This window comes from Episyrphus balteatus, chromosome 1 (genome assembly GCF_945859705.1).
Source record: "Episyrphus balteatus chromosome 1, idEpiBalt1.1, whole genome shotgun sequence".
Classification (NCBI taxonomy): Eukaryota; Metazoa; Arthropoda; class Insecta; order Diptera; family Syrphidae; genus Episyrphus; species Episyrphus balteatus.
The window spans coordinates 126,493,363-126,519,172 of NC_079134.1; the positions used below are offsets into that span (position 1 = coordinate 126,493,363).

Below are 25,810 nucleotides of genomic sequence, written 5' to 3' on the forward strand. Positions count from 1 at the left end.
ATCAAAAATACAAATTACTATTTTGATATTTTGGTTAGACAATAAAATCAATTATCACTCCACCTTCTTCTTTTTGTTAGTTGACATCTATTGCATAACATATCAATGCTTGGTATTTATATGAATGAATTGTTTTTTTTTTTGTTTTTTTGGGAAAACGTTATTATCGAATCGAAAAAGATACTCTGAATCTGAATCCAAGCAACGCTACAAGCAACTTTCTCCATTTATCATAATTATTTAATATAATTTTAATATTCATCAGTTCAGACACCTCTTGGGTGCTTGGGTCCCTTGCTCGATCACACAGCACAGTTACCGGATTCTCAAGATTTTAAATTTTTGTTACCTTTGCTTTATTTTGTTGTAAATGTTTTCTTTTTGGATATAAAAATATAATCAATGGATTGCCGGTCGTATGGATTTTGTTTTTGTTTTCATTGTTTTGATGCAACATACATAACATACAGTGCTGTGCAAAAAAAAAATTATTTATTAAATGGATATTTTGTTTGATGCTTAAAATACTATTCATCATGAATAATTTCGATGGAGAGAAGTTTTTGGGGTGCAGAGTATTTTTATTAAACCCAGCTATAAGAAATTTAAGTGTTTTTTGTTTAACGGCTTTTATAACCAATAATCATCTCATTTTCTTAGTAAAATCTAAAAAGCTTATAAGGTGCAAATTGAACATATGTAGTGCACAATTTTACATGGCAAGTGACCTCGGCTTTGAACTGGCTCCTAGTTTTATCAAATTTTCAAAAAAAAAAAAAAAAATCATTTCGGGAACGCTTTAAAAATTAATGAAAATTTAAACGAATGGATTAACTATTTTCTTAATAATAGCTGTTTTTTATTTTCCTCGTGATTCAGATCACACCAATCGTTTTGGACGCGTTTTAGAAGCGTTTTGGACGGGTTTTGAACGCGTTTTGGATGCGTTTTGGACGCGTTTTGGACGTGTTTTGGACGCGTTTTGAACGCGTTTTGCACAGGGTTTAGACGCGTTTTGGACGCGTTTTGAATGCGTTTCGGATGCGTTTTGGACGCCTTTTGGACACGTTTCGGGCGCGTTTCGGGCGCGTTTTGGACGCTTTTTGAATGCGTTTTGGACGCGTTTCGTACGCGTTTCGGACGCGTTTCGGATGCATTTTGGACGCGTTTTGAACGCGTTTTGGACGCGTGTTTTGGACGCGTTTCGGATGCGTTTCGGATGCGTTTTTGACGCATTTTGGACGCGTTTTGAACGCATTTTGGACGCGTTTTGAACGCATTTTGGACGCGTTTTGGACGCGTTTTGAATGCGTTTTGGACGCGTTTCGTACGCGTTTCGGACGCGTTTCGGGTGCGTTTTGGAAGCATTTTGGACGCGTTTTGGACGCGTGTTTTGGACGCGTTTCGGATGCGTTTCGAATGCGTTTTGGACGCATTTTGGACGCGTTTTGAACGCATTTTGGACGCATTTTGGACGCGTTTCGGAAAACAGTCTTAAAAGATTGATTATTAAAATTATTAAAGGTTCAATTATTTAAAGTACCTTCATTTTGGCATTCAAGACAAAACTTAACTTATTGAATTTATATTTATTGAAAAAAAAAATAAAAAAAAAAAAAACAAGTTTTATTATAAACATATTGTTTTATCAAACATTTATATTGTTTGCTTTTAACAAACTCAACTTATTTACGACAGACAAAAAATATTTTATTTGCACAGCATTTTAATTTCGGTCGCATGCTTCAATTTTTCAATAACTTAAGGGCATAACGCTATAGGGAATTAAATTTATCATCGATTAAATCACATAAGGAAGTTTTATTTATTATGTTGATTTCTTGTTTCATTGGGGACAAATGAAAGTGAAAACACAAAACATTATACTCTCGACCTACACTCTTCGACGCACTATGTAATATGGGGAAAATGTGAACAAAAATTCCTCAACGATTATGTCTTGTGTTTGTTTCTGAAATGAGAGTAGGTATAGGTTTTCACTTTTTTTTTTTAAATTTTAAAAACATGAATACATTTTTGATGATGAATTACTTTAGGTACCTTTACAAGTGAAGTGAGATTATTACAATTTTGGGATTTTTTTTCGTTATTTCTTAATTAAATATTGTTAGTTGTTGGGAAGGTATTAATTGAAAAAAAAAAGAAACTAACAAAAAATAAATTGATAAATGAGGAAAAGAATAGAAATCTCCCAAAAAATAAGCTGCAGATGTACCTACATAATTGAATGTCCCAATATACTCAAAAGGCACCTTTCTATATTAAATTTTCTTTTCGAAGACCTGAGTTCGGAGTCAGGTAGTGAGGGCGTTGTCTTTAAATCAATTACGTATGTTTAATAAGACTTCAAAACGTGGCTTTCTGCCTAAAGTTAGGAAATCATCATTGAACGATGAAATGAAGTTTGGGCAGATTAATGAAGTTACTAAAATAAATCTTTTGGTAACTTGAGCAGGTTACTTACGATTAAATCATATAACTGGAATGTGGAACTATTAATGTAAATAATCTTCATCTAAGCTCAGCAGAGTCCTTTGATACCAAATATTCCGTCAACTTCAAGGTCAACAAGCAATTATATCTTGAACGCCTTTCGGCTAATCTATAGTGATTGGAAGCTAACTTTGCCTTTTAAATCACACACAAATTATAGCAAAATTATCATTGGGTGTTCAGTGTTTAGAGGAGATGATTATCATACAAAATAAATAGTCACACATATAAATATGTGTTTAAGCAACTTATTTTAACCTATAAACGTACCTAAAAGACTTATTGTAAATAAACTAATTTTATGAAAACCTGCACTATCTCAGATGAAGATTATGTATATTGCATCATTAAATACAAATGATATGATTAATGAAAACTACTAATAACTTTTTTGTTTTATGGAAAACCGATGATTTTCCATACTTAACACTTTTAATTTTAAGTCCATTATCGTTAGGTAGGTACTCATAAGAAAACTGACAGTCATATATATTAATTTTATCTCAACACTTTCAAAGTCAACTATAAACGCCTAAAGGTATATCAAATTTATTTGTGAGCATCACAATCACAAATCTTATTTGAGATATTGTGAGTTGTGACATATAAAACTATGTATGATTGAATGGTATAATAAATCTAATTTGCTTAAAAATTTTATTGTTTTCTGTCAATTTGCAAGGAATTAATAAACAACAGGCCCAATGGGTAATTTTTATTACTTTTGAGTAGCAAAATTTTTGATTGGAGTTATTTGATAGCAAATATTGGCAAATTATTTTTAAAAAGTGAAAGAAAAGGGCGATTCACAAAAATGTGTAAAAAAATAGCAAGTTAAACACAAATTTTATTTTGCGATTTTTTGTTACAATAAACAAAAGTTAAAAAAAATTTTTTTTACTTCGAAGTAGTATGAATAATCTTACTCACTGCCCAAAAGTTTAACATTCATATTACATAACATTTTCAAAATAAAAAAAATCAGCTGGTTAACTCTTTATCAAAATCCTCAAAATCAAGACATTTTGACGTCTCAGAGATCTTGGTTGAACGTATTAATATTATCATCATTAAGAATCCAAATAGTGCATTAAAAAAATACCTACATATTATTTTTCTGATAATTGTCACCACCTACTCTATCTACTGTTTTCGTTACGTAGTTCACTTCTGGACCACCCTGTTGGAAGGATTTATTTTTTTTTTAGAAGGCCAAATTTAACATTGTACACTATAGAGCAGGCATGTCAAACTCAATGGTTACTAGGGGCCAAAACAGGGAGATGTAAATTTGTATGGGCCGCAAAAAAAAAGTTAAACTAAATTTTTTATAAAACAGATTTATAAAAATAAGAAGAATGGTAATATTAATGTTTTCTTCCTGATACCTGGAATCTCTTCTCTACTACCATTTTTCTTAAAAAAAAAATTCGGTCCTATCGGCTTCACAGAAAATCAAAATCGTGTTTTTTACGATTTTTGTCAAAAGTAGACCTCCTATCGAAAAAAGTTAAATGCAAAAATTGTAGATAATAAAAAGGTCTACAACTTTTACCTAAAACACTTTTTTTATACATACATATAATCTCAAGAATAATGATATAAATGCTAATACATATACAATTTTTTGGTTTTTTATTTTTACCTTTTACAAAAATTGTTTTATTTTAACTAAACCTGGGGTCGAATTACGGCATACGTTCGTTAACGAATGATTGCTATGTGTCCCTATCGCCTTCTAATAATTAAATAGAGACAGAAATAGTCAAAACGTTAGCGTATGATCGTAATCGTGTGCCGTAATACGACCCCTGGTCAAAATTTTCTTTGTTATGTTATTTATCTATTTTAAATGATTTTTTTTTAAGTACTAATTTTTGGATTTTTGACGAATTTAATTTGAAAAAATAGCTTATTTTTCAATCAAAAAAGTTACCGAAAAAATTTTTGATTTTTTAATAAGTTTGGAATGAAGTTATTTAAACTAAAATCTTTTATTTAAGACTGAAGATTTTATGAAAATTTTAAAAAGTTGACTATTCAAAAGCTAATTTACATTTTAATGAACATCATGAATCAATAGGGGCTTCTTTAAAAGCTAAATCCAAATTGTTTTTTTTTTTTTTGTTTGCGATTTTTTGTAGTTTTTGGAGAACATCTAGGCTCTAGCATGTCGCTAAAAATAAAACTGCAACGGGTTTGTCACAAGCAGTCAAACACTTAAATAAAAGTCTTACCCGCACTTCTCCTATAGCAATTTTGTCTATAAAAAGTTAAAATACCATTGAAGGCAGTGAAAATTAACAAAAATTAGTTTTTGTTGTCGTAGGTATATTCCCTTGATTCCTTCCTTGAGCTCTCTGGCTTTGTCAACTGATCAATTAATCCCGCTAATATAAAATTTTTCCATGCCACTAAGATAATAATTTACTTCATCAAAAATTAAAAGAACGTGAGAGAATTTAGGTTTTATTAACTGCGTGCAAAATGGAAAAACAAGGCCAAATACCAAAATTTTATTTTGAAGGCTTTTTTAAAAGCCCTGAAATTCATTGGAATTCGCTATATCAATTATCACATTAAATTTCTAAAGTTTTGCAAAACTAACAATAGAAAAATAATTGGCTAAAGATTCGCACTAATTACAAATCGAATATAACACCTTAAAGCAAAGTGCTCATCTCCTACATCTAATTGGTACAAAATTACACAAAAAAAAAAAAAGAATACCAACAATTTAATGTCACGAACTATTTGAACTACAAGAGAGAATGTAAACTATAAGAAATCAAAGGTCAAATTTAGCAACGGTCCACCAGTGATTAAAAAAAAAAAATAATTGATGACCGGATACGGAAATTATCTTATCTCAAATCTCTTGTTTCTTGCTGTAAGAAGAAAAACAAAAACCTTAAAACAAATACACAACACAAAATTGCTGTGTTGCACTCATAAAAGGCGTTAAAGTCATCACATGATCATTAAAATGATTCATTTAAATTAAAACATTCACTTTCATCCATAGTATCAAAGAATCGACACCAACAATCACAAATACAGGTTCGTAAATGATCTTTTCTACGGATTGAACTTCACAGTTGAAATTAGCGCCTTAAGCTACTAATTATATTCAACATTAAGAATTAATGATCGAGAATCCCTTAATCGATATTTTTTTTTCTAGACGACAAGAACTTCGCGCATTTATTAAAGTTAATTTTAGACCGATTTAAATGATCTTGTAGACGTTTTGTGTACACTGAAAGAAAATATCACAGCAAAACGACAAAAAAGAAAAGAATCAAAATAAAAAGAATCAAAAGAAAAAATAGAAAGAAAAGCAAGAAGAGGAAGGTGAAGAAGAGGAAGAAGAAGAAGAAGTCTTCTTCTTCTTCTTCTTCTTCTTCTTCTTCTTCTTCTTCTTCTTCTTCTTCTTCTTCTTCTTCTTCTTCTTCTTCTTCTTCTTCTTCTTCTACTTCTACTTCTACTACTAGAAGAAGAAAAACAAGAAGAAGAAGAAGAAGAAGAAGAAGAAGAAGAAGAAGAAGAAGAAGAAGAAGAAGAAAGAAATGAAATAAAAAGAATCAAAAGAAAAAAATAGAAAATGAAGAAGAGGAAGGAAAAGAAAAGGAAGAAGAAGAAGAAGAAGAAAAAGAAGAAGAAAAAGAAGAAGAAAAAGATGAAGAAGAAGAACAAGACGAAGAAGAAGAAGAAGAAGAAGAAGAAGAAGAAGAAGAAGAAGAAGAAGAAGAAGAAGAAGAAGAAGAAGAAGAAGAAGAAAAAGAAGAAAGTGAAATAATTCCGTTCCGTAATGTTTTACTATTTTTACCGACTTCCAAAAAGGAGGAGGTATTCAATTCGTCTGTATTTTTTTTTTTTTTTTTTAATGTTTGTTGCCGCATAACTTTGGACAGAGTCAATCAATTTTGATAATTCTTTTTTTATTGGAAAGCTAGTGGTTGCAGTGTGGTCCCATTTTAAAACCATAGAAACTATTGAAAAAACCATAAAACCCCGTTTTGAATCATGTAAGTCGGTTTTGTTTTTTTGATAAAAATGATTATTTTATATAAACCTTTAGAAGGCGTATTGATAATAAAATTATATACGTTTCTTATTTTATTGTATTGTGTATATGTTTTCTCTGAGTGCACACATGTATGTTTCTAATTCAATAAAGTTATACACAAAAATAGACCTTAATTGATTTTGTTTCCCCGTACAACTTTGGCAGTTTTGTAGGTGTGACGTCCAACGAACGTGCTACCAACTTAGCATCACTTTGCTCCCAAGCAAAGAAAACCACGATATCAAATGGTTTTAAAAATCGAAAGTAATCAATCTGATTTTATTTGTTATTATACAAAAAAAATTAAAACAAAAGATACACGTGAATACAAACAAAGCTGAATAAAACAAAATAAAAAAAAAAATATTTAGGCATTTTTTATTGGTTTTAAATGTTATAAAGATTCTACCTTGACTATGGGTCGTGATTAAAGCTTTAATCTCATTTTTTACTAGCACGCAGACGCTCGCTGGTGTTGATAGAAATATAGTTTCATCCACTATATAATATAATTGATGATTTGGTTTTTTCGATCTAATTTGACCATGATCTCAAATAAATTACATCATGGAATTAGTTTGGATTATAATAGATAGTTGTATAAGAAAATCAAAAACTAATTCTTAAGATTAATTTTCTTATATATTTGACTGCTTCTAGAATTGATTTGTTAATCAGTCATTTTGAATCTTATGAATAGAAACTAAATAAATTCCATTTATGATTGATTGATGCAGTTCGTCTTCCGCTTTATGAGTTCAAAAGAAAATTTATTTAGTATATTTATTGGGTCAAACCAGAAATTATTGTTTGCAAAAACAAAACAAAAAAAAAGCAGCAAACCATAACTCAAATTATGATATCACTTTGACGATGCAAACTATTAAAATAAGTAAAATAAACATTTATTTGAAATCATATAGGTAAAATTTAAAAATTAAATAATTAATAAATTAAATCTAGACTAGGACATTTTTTGACAAGAAACAAGCCAGTTATATACACTTCATCTTATTGTTAAAGATTTACGACATTCTTCTACTGATTGCAATTTAAGGAAATTAATTTCCTATGACTTGAAATTGTATTTTTAAATTTTGTTTATACAAATAAAAAAAAAATATGCAAATATTCTTTCATTGATAAACGATAAAACTTAGCAAAAGTAGATAAGCAACAAAAATGCCGATACAATTTTGTTATTTTTTTTTTATTTTTTTTTTATTTTTTTATGTGGACATTATAATATTTAGTTAAAAGTCACTTAAGATAATTATACGAAATAAAAATCTTTAACGACAGTCTGATGTTGTGTAATTTGTCGGCAAATATTTGTAATACAATAACTTAACTTAATCAATTCATTGCGCCACTCACTACAAACATCCGAATTAAAATATATCCAGATAAATTAACAAAATAATCTAGTAATTTTATAATGAGGCGTATCATTTTATGTTATGCATTAGATTAAGCCACCGGCACTCACTTTTAACTCGATCAGGAGAAAGCTGATGAGTAAAACATTAAAAACTAATTTTTGAATAATTTCGATTAAAAAAAAAAAAACATTTTTGTAATTTTTGTAAATGCATGACAAAAAGCTTCCTGTGTGATGCTTGTTAAATACATTAGTGAAGATAGACTTTTTATTTGAGTCAAAAATCAAATTATATTTAAATTATGTGTATATGTATATTGATATGCATAAAATATACTTGTTAATAATATTTATATAAAAAAACTGGCTATTATCTAATTTTTAGCTAAAGCTCCAGAGCATTGTAAATTTTTAAGAATAAAATTATGTATGGTAAAAAAATATTTTGTTATGTTTGATGTACATAATGGTGAGTCATTTGAAATTTTATTTACTTAAGTCGTATTACACTAATTGGGAGATATAGAGTCAACCTTTGAAAAATAACTTTTAAGTACAAGTTAAAGAAATCATTAGATAAATTGAGGTATTGAGAGCAGGAGTGGCGTAACGCTTTTTATGTTTTTTTTAATTACACAATGATAAGTAAATTTTCTGTCAACGGAAAACTGGTAAAGTTGTTCCACTGAAAATTGACATAACATCTTCTTGAATAAACATATTCACGCAAGTTGTATCTACCATTGAATAATAATAATTATTAAAGAAGTGACAACGGGGAAAAAAAACTGCTATGAATAAGATGAAGCGCTACAATCGCTTTACAAGATTATGTATGCGATAGCCATAAAATCCCTGAAAAGGACTTTTTGGTTACTAAATTTTATAGTTTGTTTATTTATATTGATTTTGTTTTGTGTTAAGTTTGTATTTGTTTATTTTTGGTTTGTTGTAATATTTTAAAAATTATTTCTTTTTCCTTATTTTTAAAATATTACAACAACGAGGCTCAAGAAATATTACAAAATTTTGTATTCTTATTTGAAACGATTTTGTTTTTCTGTTTATTTATTAACACCGACGAAAAGAAGGTGAACATTTTGTTAAATTATTGAGTGCAAGTGTTTATTTAATTTCATTTAGGGTGTATTAGCATCAAGGCAAAAGTTATAATTCACATTATTTGTACGTTGTCCACGTGCACTGTGGCGTGCTATTTTCTTATTGGCCTTTCCTTAAACAAGCATATACAAGAGTTGAAGAGGAGAAGACGGTTGATCAAGCTAGAAAACTTAGATTCATGCAATCTGGATATTATGACACATTATTTTAAAGTATTTGATAATGCTGAATGGAATGAGACCCGTAACGACCACACTAAAAAGTATAATTAATACTTTTTCCTTAGTAGGAAAAATTTTATTTAAAAAAAAAAATACTCACTTGTTTTCCATAATTTCTTAAGTCAAAACTTTTGGTACTTATTTAATATATTAACTTCCCTCCGGAAAAAGACTCAACAAACATATGAATGACCTTTTTGATCCATAATTTTCTTGAAAAATTAAAAAGTCCTTTCACATTTTGTCACTATTAAATTATTATCAAAGAGTTTTTGGTAATATTTTACATGGAAATGCATATTCAAATGATTCCTGCAGCTCGAGTTGACAGAACATAATGTTAGATAACACTCGATGAAATTGAAATTAAAATTATAGTTATTCAAAGTGGTAGTCAACAGGCTTGGGCGATTTCCTAGAGGGGAAATAGAAAATCTTAGAATTTTCGAAAACGGCTCTAACGATTTTGATTCAAATTTTTGTGTGTAGTATAACACGTAAGAACCAACTTTTGATATAAGAAAAATATTATTTTTTGTATCGTTATTAACGGTACCTGCCATAGAACGGTTTTTTTGGTTTCTAAATATCTCGTACAAGACTACCCCGATTTCAACGAAAATTTTTATACAAAAGCGTTTAATTAAAGATAATTGGTATTGAGATTTAAGACAATTTTCGAAAACCACATTTTTGAATTTTTTAAAAAATAAATGAAATTTTTTTTTTGAAAAATCAATTTTTTAACCGGGTTGGTGAAAAATTTTGAAATTTCGTTTTTATTTGTGTAAATTAATTATTTCTTCAAAATGACATACCAACTTTTTTTTTAACAACTTCACTGTCCCTATACAAACTGGTAAAATAAAGTAGCTACGCTCATAATTTTGTATCAGAAAAGCAGGCATTTTCTTCACGTCCCATGAATAACATTTGATACATAGAAGTTTTCTGCACCGTATTTCCAGCGTCCATGAATCATATATGATCATAAATATGAAAAATATTCTACGTCCCTACATAAATTGATTCAAAATCTTCTCTACGTCCAAACTTTTTTTGTGGTAGAAAGTGTTGCAAGTTGCGACTGACTCAGATATGAGGCAAAGTGCTTTTTTTACCATTAATAATTTTGTTGCTTTGTTAAAAAAAAGTTTTATTTTGTGTTTACATAATATTCATGGACGTAATAAGTGTTCATATCATTTGAACACGTCCTATGAATCAAATATGATTATTGACCAAAAACGAAATAAGATGATTGTTATAGTTGGTCTCATTAAAAATGATTATACACTCTAAGAACATGTAATAAAATTACTCAAATTAGATTAGATTGATAGGGTTTAACCTAGGAATAATTGCCAATAGAAATTTTTTTGCTCAATACCTTCGTTTTGGCATTCTATAACATACCTCAAAAGTCTAAAATAATCTCATGTCCGCAACTCGCGACTTTAAAGGTCAAAGCGCGAAATGGAGAGGATGGTATTATATACACATATGATACATGATATCATCTGTCAACCCGTATTATTATAACAGTTGCTAACTTACTACCGAAAAACCCTTAAAAGTTAACCAAATTTTATATGCATTATCATTAACCCTCTGTCGGCACACGGGTGCGAATTTGGCAGGACAAAAATTTAAAGTGGTCACATAAAAGTGTCTTTATAAGGGTGAAAATAATTTTTTTTTGAATTGTGAATACAATATTCGAATTCCTCGGAATATTCTACATTAATTTCATATATGATTTCCTATTAAATAGTAAGATCGAAAAAAGTTATAGCGACATGAAAAAGTATAAACCAAATTCGCAAAAAAGAGGTGTGTTTACAGAGGGTTAGAAATCAAAACAATGCAATGCAAAAAAAACATTCATATCTATGACAAAATGGTACTTTTTGAGAAAAGGGGAAATTTTGGGATATGCACTAAAAAACATCTTGGTACAATCTTGGCATTAGTGCTAATAGGCTAATTTGTTGGTTTCTATCTTTGTTTGGATAATCTATAACTTATTTCAAAAATTTAAAAAATCTCATGTCTGCAAGTCCTAATTTTCCTGGATTGAAGATAAGGTGCAGATTTATAATTGAAAACTACACTTCAGATATTTGTGTCAGATCAACATGAATGAGGTGCATTGCTTTTCAGGGATGGCCAGATTGATTTGTTTGTGGGTTTTGTTGGAATCAGCGTTAAAAAATACCTTGAAATCATATGGGTTATGTTGGTTTGAAAAAAAAAAATGCGTTTTCTTAAATATATTTCAATTTTTACTGCAGTCATATTTAGGGGATGTATAAACCTACAAAAGGATATTAAAATTATTTCTCTGATTTTTTGTATAAAATATATCCGTTATTAAAAATACATGTTCATGAATCACATATGCTTCATGGACGCTGTAAACGCGGTACAAAAAATAATTTATGTTCAAATGTGATTCATAGGACGTGATATTGATGTTTTTGTTTCAAGCAAGAACGTAGAGATGTTTTTCTACAAGTTTATATGGGGACGTAGAATAATATTCGTTTAGTAGTAATGATGAATCTTATATGAGTCATGAACGTAGGAAACATGGAAAAAATACTATTCATGAATCACAAATGATTCATTGGACAGTGAAGTTGTTAATGTTAGAAAATTTGTATGCATTTATGAATAAGAAATAATTATATTAATATTAATTTTTATACAAGAAATAAAATGACATACTTGTTTTTTTTTTAACATCATTTCAAACGGTCGTGCATTTTTTTTTTTATTGAAAATAAAATGTATTTATATTTGCTTAAATAGTAGGTACTTATTTGTTTATTGTTATAAATCCATTTTTTAGGCCTTATACCTAAAAAATGACTGTTAGTTAAGCGGTTATTGAATTTAGCCACAGAAATATGTACCTCTACCTTATACATATATTCAACTAAAATTTGATAGCATTCTAAGTTCTATAGCTGTACTGCTTCAGAATGTTTTGATCCAAATAACTTTAAAATATAATAAAAGCTTTCTTTGAAGAACTATAATTCTATAGAGCTCATAAATCTAGGTGCATCGACCTCGTGTTAGAGATTTCACTAACTCCAATGTCACTTTAGTTGAACCGTATTCACATCTATCGACTCCTTCGTTTGTAATAAATTCAGTGAAGATACCATTATTTGTACTAGGTATATCTATAAAACTTCTCTGAGTTTTTTTTAAAGTTGAAGGTCATTTATCTAACTAAACGCCGCCGCTGACAATCTAATTTAGTCATTTAATTACTTAAACTGTCCACATTTTGCAGTCTTCAAATAATTGGTTTCACTTGCTTGGTATAAATTCTTAACAAAAAAAGATCGTTTAAACTGATGGATTATCTTTATTCAATTCCTATCTTCCTTATCCAAATCAATCTAATTAAAATTCCAAAATTTCAAATTAAATTAGTAACGGCACTGGGAAGAAGATACATATACAACTTCTTTGTGCCAAAATGCCAATTAATGTGGGCTAAAAATGTCTTCTTCGTGTGATGAATTTAAGTAATAACATGTTTAATGGATTGTATGTATAAAGCGCCCCTGAGCATCATATTGACTTTGCAATTTCATTAGCTCAGCGGGAAGGTATAGATTATGTTCAAATGATGTTAGTTTAAACAAATTAATTTCCAATTTTAAGCTAAAACTATTTTATCTATGAACGTAAAAATAACAGATCTAATAGAAAGAAAAAAATAAACAATATGAACTTGTAAATTATTTTATAAAATACTTCCTCAATAATAGACTATTTTATAAGTTGTAAGTGTGAAACTCTTTAACATTTTGCTCGCATGAGAGTCAATAAACTTTATGAACCGTAACAAATTGATTGGACTCATAGCAGGGGATGTCGGTTTTGAGATAATTAGTCTTCACTGTGTTATGAGGTGTAATTTAGCAGCTCTTTAATTTGACCTTAACCAGAAGAAGAAGACTGTGGTAAAATATGCCAATGGCATTTGAAAGGAAAACGAAAACTTTTTCTTGGATTTTTTTTCTGTTTGATTTGTATCTTTTCGGGAGTTACCTTAACCTTGGTGAGTTTTGTAGATCCTTTCAAGGTCATGATTTTTGTAGATTTCTTTGTTGTAAAATTATACGGCTTGTCGACTCATCTTGTCGACTCATCTTGTCTTCAGAACTTGTGCTTTTTACTTGCTCTATAGGACAAGTATTGGTTTCGTGTCGAAAAAAAAATTGAGGTTTTAATCAAAACCAACATTACGATGATGGAGAATTCCGAAAAAGTGGGTCTCGCAATTCCGTCCGTGCGTCTGTACGTCTGTACGTCTGTGCGTCTGTGCGTCTGTGCGTCTGTGCGGTTGTGCGTCCATCTGTACACATTTCCACAGCCTAAACAGGTGGACGGATTTTCTTAAAATTTGGTACAGATGATTTTTATGGAATTCTGAAAGTTGGTTTTTTTTTATATCTCGTTTAGAACGTATACCACCCATACAAAAAAATACGATATTGCTAATTTCTCAAAAACGGCTCTAACGATTTTGATTAAACTTTGTATACGTAATATTTAAAGCAGTGGCAATAAAACTGCATTTTTATTTTTTCTCAAAAAAGTCAAATAACAAAAAAAATTTTTTTCATTTAACAAAATTTTGCCCTAAATGTCGGCTCTTCCCCAAATATCAATTTTGTTTTGTTTTAGTGCCAGCTTTTAAAATCTACAAGTAGACTAACATAAAATTGCTTTGAAGTGCAAGAGCAAATACGTGCGACCCCAGTCGTGCATTTTATTTAATTGGAATTCCATTTTTTTTTTTCTTTAAAAAGAACCTTAATTTAAATTAGTATTTATTGACCAGTAGTTGCTAAACTGCCAATACCTAATTTCAAATTCTCAAAAAGCCAATTTTTCACTAGCCAAATAAACCCCAGTTAAAGCTTATTCCTATACGAATAGGTAAACGTTTTATTTATATTGACATTATTCTTCTGATAGCCTAACTGACGATTGAAAAATCAGGGCTGAATGGAACAAGAAGTCAAGCATCGTACTAAGACAACAGACAGAATTTCCAGCATTTCATTTAAATTTCATCTTTTCAAGGTCTTGAAAATGAATAAAAGAAGATAAATCAAGAACAAAACTTAGTTTGTGGATATCATACTTAAAGCCATTTCCATGACCTTGTCTTAGGATGTATAGCTAAATTGGGAAATAACAATGAAGTTCTATGTTTTAAAGTAAGTCACCATAGAATATGTTGCTTCTTCTATTTTACAACGAACTAAGAAATTACATTTAGGTACTTTCTATATATCCCATTGTCCATTACCAGTGGCCAGTGCCCATAATTTAATTTAAAATACCACTTTTTTTATTGTTTCAATATCCTAACAGTATGCAACTAAAATCTAAAAAATGTAGTTCGTTAATTTGACTGCGCCTACTGGCCATATTTTGAACACCCATGATTTACGATTCAGTCATTAACTGACATTCATTTGCCTTTAATTCATTATGGCTATGAGTTTACTCCAACGCCATAGAGTCATAAATTTTATTTGTTTTTCGTCAGTTCTTAACTCATTTTCCTGGTACATATAGGTACAAAAAATAAGAAAAAAGGAATGAATGCGTTGATTTGATAGTGAACCAAAAATAGTTCTATACCTTCCTGTAGTAGGTATGAATTAACCGGTTTTTCTTTAATTGAAATTCACTTAACCAAAAATACCACAGCGAGTCACTTAAATTTTCCTTTGTTTTATTTTTGGGGTATTCCCTATTCCAATTCCCAATAATAAGAGATTCTTTATCCAAAAATCCTGATACACATAATGGAATTCCTTTCCATCAAACATCCCTTCATTAAAAAAAAAATAATACTGAAGCATAGTTATGCTTTGTAAAGGTATTCTTTATTATAAGATACCCTATTATTAGCAATCATTTTGAAATTTAACACACAGTAAAGTAGCAGGTAAGATAAACAGATTGTCATGTGAGATTATCATTTTCAGATATGAATTAATTTTTACGAATGCTTAACTTAATATTTTGTACCCAGGGTTCTAAAAATAATTTTTTTAAATGCATTACAAATTAAAATGTAAATTAAAAGATTTTATTTGTGTTGTTATTTCTATGTTGTGTGAAAATATGTTACAATAAAATAAGTGGTTAATGTTAATATTAAAATTGGAATAAAAAACACAGAAATGTTTGCATTGATAATTCAATAAAAATGTTTTCCATAATATTTTCCGAATTTCTTACAATTTTGACTATTTTGTCTTACATTAGCTATTTCAGCTATAACATTAAAGCTTATATAAGGCCATATAGAAGGGGGGTGTGATTTTATTTTTGTTTCTTATTTTCGGATTGGCATATAGTAATAAAAAGTTGCGCTATTTATAAACGAACAAAACTGTATACCTACTTAAAATTTTTAAATAATTTCATTTTGAGGTACCCCAAGCTCTCTGAATGCTTAAAAAGGGGACTTTTTGACCTTTAAATTAAATGAATCGGTGATTGTTAAAACAACAAATTTTTGGAAACCACTTTTATAACTGTTTTGCATTGCTTATGGGTAGAGCCAGCGTTGAGAGCAAAACCAACATGGTTTGATATTTGGATCATATAAAATTTCGAGGTTAAAATACGCATTTAGTGCTAAAACAACATATCTCTTCTGCCAATTTTGAAATTGAGTGTTAAAACACCTTAAGTACTTCATATTAATTTGTTTTTTTACATTCAACGCTGGAAAAACGAAGTAAGTAAACTGTTGTTTCTTACAGTTTTTTGATGATTTAGTGTCAGTCAGTTGTTCGCGGTGATTGGAATGGAATTGCATCTTTCAAAATGTTCTTGTTAATAAATTAAATTGGTACCAAATGAAAAAAAAACTATATCTTAGGAAAAAGTTTTACTATGAATTTTTCTCTGCATTTGGATTAAGAATGTAAGATATTGCAATATTAGTATTGGTAATGCATCTTGCAATGTGTGAATTCAATGAGACAATCAATAAAAAGTGTTAAATGCAAAAATGCATTTTATACTATTTTGAAGTACCTACGTCACAAGGATAAAACTTTTGCACAATATTAGTAAGACTTAACTACCTCAAAAAATAACAAATTCATTGCTGGCCGTGGAACGTCCACTTTCGCCTATTTGTTTAATGTTCTTGTTTTTTAATGTATGTATTAATAAAATTGCTGAATTATGATGGTCTTTTATTCATTTCCATTAAATTTGCTCATACTTTGGATGTAAAATGAGTGTCAAAACAACATTATTTGCAAGTAATTAAGTGGTTTTGACTCCCAACAAAACGTTGGGTGTTAAAACAACATATAAAAAATATTTATTTTTTGTTAAATCTTCTTTGATAAAGATATTTTTTTAGAACTTTTAGTTAGTTTCAACTCCCAACCGAATTTATAGCTAAAATTGTCAATGCGGCCGCGTCGTCAAAAATACAGAGTTTTTTGTCTCTCCTGAAAAAAAATAAAAATGTTACTTATGTTGTTTTAATTTTAACAATCACCGATTCAAATGGGGAAAAATATAAATTTTCAATATAAATTTTCTTTTAAATTCATATTTAACTGAGTTTGAATCATCTAAAAAATATGTTCACTTCACTTAAAATCTTAACAAAGGTGCGGTTAGTTGAAAATCTAGAATTCTTAAATTTCGATGTTCATACTTTTCTTAAGACTTTTTTCTAAAAAACATATTAAAAAAGTCAAGTAACTTATTTTTTTTAAGTTTTACACTCAGTGAAACATGAATTTAAACAAATAATAAGTTGAACTTTATTTTTCCCCATTTAATTTAAAGGTCAAAAAGTCCCCTTTTTAAACATTCAGAGGGCTTGGGGCACCTCAAAATGAAATTATTTAAAAATTGTAAGTACCTATACAGTTTCGTTCGTTTATAAATAACGCAACTTTTTATTACTATGCCAATTCGAAAATAAAAAATTAAAATAAAATCGCTCCGGTAGCACACAATTTAGGTCCATTTAATATTTTTCTTAATAGAACATTTTTTATATGCAATAAATATTTTTTTTAATTTCAAATTCATATTTTTGGAATTCATATTCTTAAAATCCTGATTGTTACTGAGTATATTAAAAAAAAAAAGATACAACCTTTTCTCGGTTTTTTCTATGTGGTTGAAACTCTGTATATTCCAATATACACCCTATAGTTTTCTACCTTTTTTATTTCAATATACTATACAGGAAGCAGTAGGTGCGCATTCCACAATATCGCATAAAATTGTGTATTGGTTTTCAATTCTCAATTCATCTGAAACACTCGTGATGACTCATGGAATACTTGTGGTTATCTACCTACGTATCTTGTTGTGAATGAAATTTAATGCAGGTTAAATTGGTAACAGAAAACAACGTCATGTTAAATCTTGTTTTTGTTTTCTTTCGTAAATTGTTTGTCTGAAAGGTTTGCGCTTCCCATTGATTTTTGTATTGTTTTTGGGTATTTGGTAAGTGATCATTATCAAATAATAGGGGTATTCACGTAAACGCGGAAAACTCGTAGAAACCGTAGAAACTGTAGAATTTTCTATCGGTAGAAATGAGCTGTCAAAATTTGTATGGGAAAAATATTCCGCAAATCATAGAATTTTATCTCACAAATTTGAAGCAGAAACCGTAGAAAAAAAATCAGATAAACTTTGGGTGTGTTCAATCACCTATCGGATAGGCTATCTGGGATCCCCGTATCTGGAATATCTTTTTGAAAGCGATTTATGTCTTATTATTCAGATAACCACAAATAAAATATGTTAATATTGAAAAGAGAATATTGTTTTATTTGAGCAAATAACATTTTTTTTAATTGTTGCATAGTATTTGCAAAATTAGCTTGACTCATTTTTTTTTAATTAAACAAGTTCAATTTGACGTTTAACAAACAGCTGTTTATTTCCCTTGTTTACGCAATTATTTTCTGCTGGGGTGTTCATTTAAACCTTTTGCGGAATTTTCTATTTTTCTGCAAAGTAGAAAATTATCTCGTTACGTGAATACCCTTTATTATTATTATAGGTAGGTAATGGTGGAAAGGTAAAGTAAGAGGAGTATGATTTCTCTCTGCTTAATTGTAGAAATTTGTTATTGAAGTGATTTTATTTCTTATAATATATATAAACAAAAAAGAAATTAGTATCACAAACCTATACGTACCTACTTTTTTTTAGTTTTTTTTTGTTATAACTTTAGACCGCAGTATTTTTTCTTTCAGGTAAAAAAATAAAAAATTCCGCCAAATTCCGAAATTTTATTCTATGATTCGTTTTCTGCATGTTAGTGGGTAAAAAATACTTTTACTTAATGGCTCCGAAATCTTAGCATCCCGTATGTTAAATTTTGACATTTATTGAATGGTAAACACAGTTGAACTGGGTAAATTTGTTTTAATTTTTTTGTTTGCGTCCTAACTGCGGGTCACTGTGGCGTATGTGTTATTTTTTTTATATTGAAGTATCTTATAGAGGTTAATACAAATTGTTAAAATTGCAAAATATGGTAAGTAATTTTTGTGTTTATTAATAATTAAACTTTTTAAAAACCTTTTTCATTTAAAAATATCAACAAATAATTTTCATCACCTTTTTGTATCAAATATCCCTATGTGCGTTGGTTGTGAAACAAGCCCTGTCTTCAGATTTTTAATGTTTTTTTTTAATGATTTTTTGATCAAAATCTCAAGATATGCGAAGATACGAGTAAACACTGAGTAGGAAAAAATAAAAAAATTATGGATAGGTACCTACTTTAAATATTAATTTAATTCTTACAAAAAATGTGTCGATATCAGAAAATCTTCCAATCGTGGAAAGTTCTTTTTGAAAAATTTAGATATGTACCTACTTGTTTCAATTTTTTTTATTTGAAAAACAAGCAGTTTTTTTTGTTGGAGTAGGCTCCAAATGGCTAAGTAGAAATAACGCCAAATATATCTGAAATATAGCAACCCAAAAACTATATGAAAAACCTAGTCGCAACCCCAGATAAGAAATTTTGTTTTTTTGGTTTTGACATTTTTTTGAAGATATCTCAGAAACCTGACGTGATAGGGCGAAATTGACTTCAAATCTGGATTCAGCGGTCCAAAAACTATATGATTAACATATTCGCATATCCAGATCAGAGAAAAAAAAATTTGTTTTCGTGACATTTTTTGAGGTTATCTCAAAAACCTGACGTGATGGGGCAAAACGGACTTTGGATTCGGTTTCAGCGACCCAAAAACTATATGAAAAACCTAGTCGCAACCCCAGGTCAGAACTTTTATATTTTTTTGTGTGGCTGTGTTATTCAAAGATTTATACGAAGTTAAAAATATCAATATTATTTTTATGGTACCTAGTCCCTATACAATTATGTATGTATTTATTCTAAAGACGTTATTAAGCGTGAAAGTTTTTTTCTGACTACGCAAAAATTTTTATCGAAATAATTCAAAATTGGCTATAGTAATTTCGTTATCATGTTACTTCCTGTAGGTCGAACTTACCCTAACTTACCTTACATACCTAATAACACTTGAACAAACTTAAAATAGCAAAGATAAGAGTTAAAGACTTAGGACATGACTCATATTAGGTGAATTTCTATCTGAAGCAAATTGTTTGCTCTCTGGAGACAGACTGTCTGGGTACCTATTACAAAAATAAATAGAAAAGTTAATAGTATGAAAGTTTAGGTATAATGTTCAGGCAATCATTACGATGATTCCTTAGATCAACATTTTGATATACATTCAAGAATAAAGATAAAGAATTAAAATCAAATCGCTGCTAGTTTAACAAAAAAAAAAGAAAACAAAATCTCACAAGTGGTTCTTTTGTAACTAAGAAAACGTGAACATGAAGAGTATCTATCTCGTTTAATTTTCTTGTGCCTTTAATTGCTGTAAGCACGAATAACAACCCACTGCCCCACAACTCTCTCTAATGAACAAACCAACAAACTCAGAGAAAATATCTTTAACCATTTGTATTCTTAATTTAATATTGCTGGACGCGAGCCATATAACATGCGGAAATCCCCAAACACAAACAAAATACAGAGATAACAGACAGATTTCCTACTAATTTGTTAAGTTTGTGTCTCTTTTATTGCCACCCCGTTGTCACCCCTCTCTCTAAAAGTCTTAAGAGTTCATCTTAAAACAAAATACACCAAACCACCCCAACGCTGCAGGATGTGCTTGGCTCCGCATATAAAGGCCGCATAGTACGGGGGCCATTTTAACTATTTTACTTTAGTCACGTTCCTTTGGTGGTAGACTGCTCATGATTAGAAATCTAGTACTACAAGTAGGTACACATTCCCATCTCCTAGAGTAGAAGATCATCATCATTAGCCCTGTTCCATTGGATATGGTAGTCTACTAATAGTAGATGTTTTGGTTAATCTAGTACTATCATCTTCTCATCCTCTTTTTCCCGTGTAGATACGATTTGTATTGAATTCGTTGAAAGTGCGTTCCATTGAAAATCGCTAGTAAAGTACTAGTAGTACTTTGCCATCTCCCAAAGGTACAGGGCTTATAGTAGATGTTTTGGTTAATCTAGTACTATCATCTACTCATCCTCTTTTTCCCGAGTAGATACGATTTGTATTGAATTCGTAGAAACATAAAAATCAATTTAACAAGTGTCTTTAAACATTCATCAACAATGTAGCTAATAATTTCATACGAAAATTAGTAAAAATCCCGTTTTTTATTTAATTTAAAATTTGTATCTGTCATGTTCTTCAAAGTGGAGGTTGTCAGATTTGACTTTGACAGATTTGCTTACATCCCTAATAACACGTTATCTTCTGCTCGAGTAAATAGGATGTATAGTTGATTGTATTAGATTTTTACTCTACCACCCCCAAAAAAACGCGGCTAGAGTTGTTTTGTTCAAAACCTCATTTTTTTCTCAAAACAACCAATACAGATACCTACACTAACCTGTAGAAAATTTCAAATTAAATCAGCAATAATAGCAAATAAGAAAAGCAAATTTTTTATAAATAAATAATTTTTGACCTGGGCGCAGTTGACCTCTGCCTACGTACCTGTTATTCCCCTACCTTACAATTTTAATCAAAAATACCCACCGCACATCCACATTTGCGAAGGCAAACAACAAAGTAAACAGAAATAAAATAAAATATACACAATAAGTGCGAAAGAGAACACAACATTAAACCAACCAATCAGATTGCATCATTATACGATATCTCGTGATATTCCACCAATGCAACTAGCTAGCGATGACGTGTTTTCTATTTATAGCCGAAAAACAAGTGACTCATAATTTTTGTTTTCTCTCCACAATACAGTCGGCTGCTACACTCTGACACTCTGAGTGCTTTTCATTCATTCGTAAACATTTGTTAAAATAAGGTGTGTGTGAACCTGAACGTATCGTACTCGTGTCACATTGAAATAAAAAGAAAATATAGAAAAGTGCATGATTTTTCAATTATTAAATATATCATTAAATAAATTACATATTCTTTTTAAGAAACAACAAAAAGAATAGATAAGAAAAGTGAAATAAAAATTCTTTAATGCGATAAGAAAGAAACAAAGTGAGTGGAGAGTGGCAATAAATTTGCTTAAAGTTCAAGCCTTCAAGGTTTTCCCAATTATTTAGTTTTTTCCCCAAAGAAAGACCATATTTTATCTATTTTTATATAAATTTTATACATTTTTTCGTGGGTGTGTCTGATAAAAATTATATTTTTTCTTTAAAAATTATATTAAAAACGCAATTTATTAAAATATAAAAAAAAAAAAAAAACAAGTAAAGAAAAAAATCTCCAATTGGATTTTGACAGCAGTGACACTGACAGATAGTGAATTCTCGTACCACCCATTTTTGTGTACCTACACTAAAAACCAAAAGTTTGAAGTCGTTTTTTTTATAGAAAATTAAAGTTTAAAAAAAATGAAAACACCTGCAAAATCTGTTGCTGCAGTTAATACTGCAAATACAACAATAAATAATAACAATAACAACACACAAGGTGGTAGTGTTAATAATAATTTGGGAAATCAAAACAATATGGATTCATCATCATTTTTCGATGATAAACAACAACAACAACAGCAACAACAACAGTTTACAGCTCCAGCTGGAAATGCTTCGAAAAGACCTATTTCTTTGGATTTAAATACTACTAAAGCTAATCCAGCAAAGAAACAACGTATGAGTGAAGTTGTCCCAACTCCCATGTTGCTAGAATCGCTAGCAACTCCTGATTTGGAGAAGATTCTAATGCCAATCAATTTACTTCAGGATCTTACACCGGTGCTTGCATTTTCGTCCAAGGTATGTAGAATCTTTATCTATAAATATTTGAGTAATTATCTATTAAGGTGTTTTTTGTTTTTAACATTTATTTGTTTTATTAAAGATAAAGGCTAGCCGTTATAAGCTACTTTCCTTTTAAAGTGGTAAACTACTTATGAGTAGTTATGTACTTTCCAACCGATTTCAAATGAAATGCACTCTAAATGCAATTAATAGGAATTGCAGAAGACTATGAGCCGATGTTGTTATAAAATGTATTTGATCATATCAAATGCAAAACCAACTTTTTCTCAATGTGTCCAAATGCCAAGTTATGTCTTACTATCGTTCCCAGTCTCCCCTTTTTTATACTTATAAAATTGGTGATACTCCTCTGATCAGAATTACTAAAAAGAAGGATCTTGGGGTTTAATTTGATCAAAAACTAAGCTTTGCCCTTTACATTGTAGCTAAAGAGAATTCTATGTTAGGTTTCATATCAAGGAACACGAAGGAGTTCACCGATCCGTATACCCTCAAATCCCTTTTCAATTCATTTGTTAGATCCGTTTTAGAATAATGCTCTGTTATTTGGAGCCCTTTTTATACAAGACTTTTGATGTATCGTTTACAATGGAACATTCGAATGCCCTCGTGTGAAACTCGTTGTCAACTTATTAGCCTATTGAAGCTTACGGCTCGTCGTAAGTATTTCTGTGTTATTTTTGTAAGGGAAATACTAAATAACCATATCAACTGTCCTTATTTGGTATCAATGATTGAGATTTATGCTGCTTAAAGGTATCTCCGATACAGATGCTTATTTTTGGAACCTTTGCATAGATTTAATTATGGCCAAAATGAGAAAGTTATACTATTTCTAACGATATCGATTTCTTTAGCTTTAACAATAGAGGTATGTAGAGTTATGCTGCTGGACGGACTTTTGAAAGATGGCACCATCTTTCAAAAGTCCGTCCAGCTGCTTGTATATGGTCTTGACATTGGAGTTACATTCCCTCAAGAATGATATTTCCCATGATTTGCTGGTCCATATTGCCCTTACATTTACTGATTCATATTACCCGCAGCATATAATTTGGAATTATACTATTATATTGGCTTTCTCTTTTCGTTTTACGGGCTGTCGTGAATTTTAATTCACGAAAGCTATAACTTTTTCTCATCTCTCTGGCAACGCTCGAATACCGTGACGCTAAATGTGTTCATCTTTTATCGCTATCCACCAATCAAGCCAATTTTAAAGTAGGTGTGAAAACTTGAATCCAAACGTTCAAAGTTGTAGAATTACTTTTTCATGGTTCTGCTCGTATTGTGGTTCGGCTCAATCCCATCAACTAATGTCTATACCCTTTCTTCAGTTTCAATAATTCATACAAATATTGGAAGATGTCTGGCCTATTTTCATCGGACTGTCAGAGGTCTTCAGGCCCAATTTTCTATGAACCAAAGAAGAAAATCAACAATTCCAAAAAATGGCGATAATTTGCCACTTATTTAGATACTTTCAAAAAATCCAAAAATTAACGGTTTTCTCAATTCTCTACTGGCAACCAGCTGAAGTAGCTTCCATCTTAAGGTTCGCTTATCAGAATGACTTAGAAAAACGTCGGCAAGCTTCAGTCAAAAGCCAAATAAAGGCAGATATCGGTACGTTAATGTGTTCCAAAAGGTCTCTTTTTCTCATATTGGAATGTCATAAGCTATTACCATTTATCCATAAATTAACGTTTCAGATAACTCAGAGAGCTCAAAAGCCCAAAGAGAATTTCTCCGGTTACCTTTTCTGTCTTAAACGGAGCAGAAAAAAATTTGAATTTGCTCCCTCAGATGTTGTCTGACGGAATTCTTTGGAATCTCATGAAACATGAAGCTTATCTTTTGTTCAATTTCTTTCTTATATTGAATTGAATTGAAATAAAAAAAAAAAAAAACAACATTTAATTTTCAATTTTATTTCCTCTTTCAGGTTACATCTGAACAAGAAGGTTTTGCTAAAGGATTCGTTGAAGCTCTTAAAAGTCTTCAGAATAATGATAATAACAATGCCCATACCAATGGAATGAGTGGTGGTTCATTTACATACACAAATTTGGGTAAGAAAATCCTTAAAATCAATTTGACAACATTTATCTAAAAAGTTTTTTTTTTTTTTTTGTTTTTTTTTTATTACAGATGATTCATATCCAGTTGCTATTAAAGACGAACCCCAAAACCCACCACCATCACCACCCCAACTAACTCCAATCGATTTGGAGAATCAAGAAAAAATCAAACTAGAACGCAAGAGACAACGGAATCGAGTAGCAGCATCAAAATGTCGCAAACGTAAACTCGAACGCATCTCCAAACTGGAAGATAAAGTTAAAGAACTTAAAGGAGAAAATGCCGACCTTGCACTAGTCTTGAAGAATCTCAAAGATCATGTATTCCAATTGAAACAACAAGTCATTGATCACATCAATGCCGGATGTAATATTGCATTGTATAACGGTGCGACACTTTTGCAAGGCAAATAACAGGAGGATTTCGCCGATTTAATTGATGGCAGTGGAGGCGGAGCAAGTGGGTCATCGCTGGACTCCTCTGAAGCTGCCACAACGGCAACATATGAATTAGTTGTGCCCTCCGAAGAGGAATCCCTCCAGCCAGTTGACATAGCCGCCAATGCCAATGCCAATGAAACAAATGATGCAAACGAAAGACCTCTACTATTCGTGATAGTAACCGATTATAATATGCAATAGAATCTAGGAATACAACTTAATTACATAATTCATAATAATATTCTCTGATTGGCTGTTTAAGAAACTGGAGAACACTCAATGTTGTTCCTCGTTGATGAATCGTTTGGCCAACAGAGTTCATATATATTTATTTTTAAGCTTTTAAAACATTGTGCTTTTTGATAGAGCTTGTGCGTTGATTGTATTATTCGCTTTAGCTTTTATTTGTTTTACGTTTTATAGCAAGTGCCTTTCAAATATTTTATGTTTTTTTTTTTATAAAAATATTAAAATTCGAAAGATTGATGCTTTCGAATGAATAAAAATTAGAATGAAGCAATCTTTGTCAAAAAAAAAAAAAAATGAAATTAAAAACAAAGACAGAATGGCCTTAAATTTT

General features: G+C 30.1%; 1 protein-coding gene across 1 annotated transcript; it reads left to right on the top strand.

The window, feature by feature from the left end:
* Positions 1 to 21,724: 21,724 nt before the first annotated feature.
* Positions 21,725 to 25,360, top strand: LOC129906846 (transcription factor Jra). Its single transcript, XM_055982798.1, has 3 exons — positions 21,725 to 22,702; positions 24,654 to 24,780; positions 24,860 to 25,360. Exons 1-3 carry the CDS (start codon positions 22,319 to 22,321, stop codon positions 25,201 to 25,203), a joined length of 855 nt encoding a protein of 284 aa, XP_055838773.1. The 5' UTR covers positions 21,725 to 22,318; the 3' UTR covers positions 25,204 to 25,360.
* Positions 25,361 to 25,810: the final 450 nt, after the last annotated feature.

Bases quoted from the DNA above. Each gene is read 5' to 3' on its own strand.
- LOC129906846 (XM_055982798.1), top strand. From the start codon at position 22,319: ATGAAAACACCTGCAAAATCTGTTGCTGCAGTTAATACTGCAAATACA. The intron at 22,703-24,653 runs GTATGTAGAATC...TTCCTCTTTCAG, and splicing joins TGCTTGCATTTTCGTCCAAG to GTTACATCTGAACAAGAAGG. The intron at 24,781-24,859 runs GTAAGAAAATCC...TTTTTATTACAG, and splicing joins ATTTACATACACAAATTTGG to ATGATTCATATCCAGTTGCT.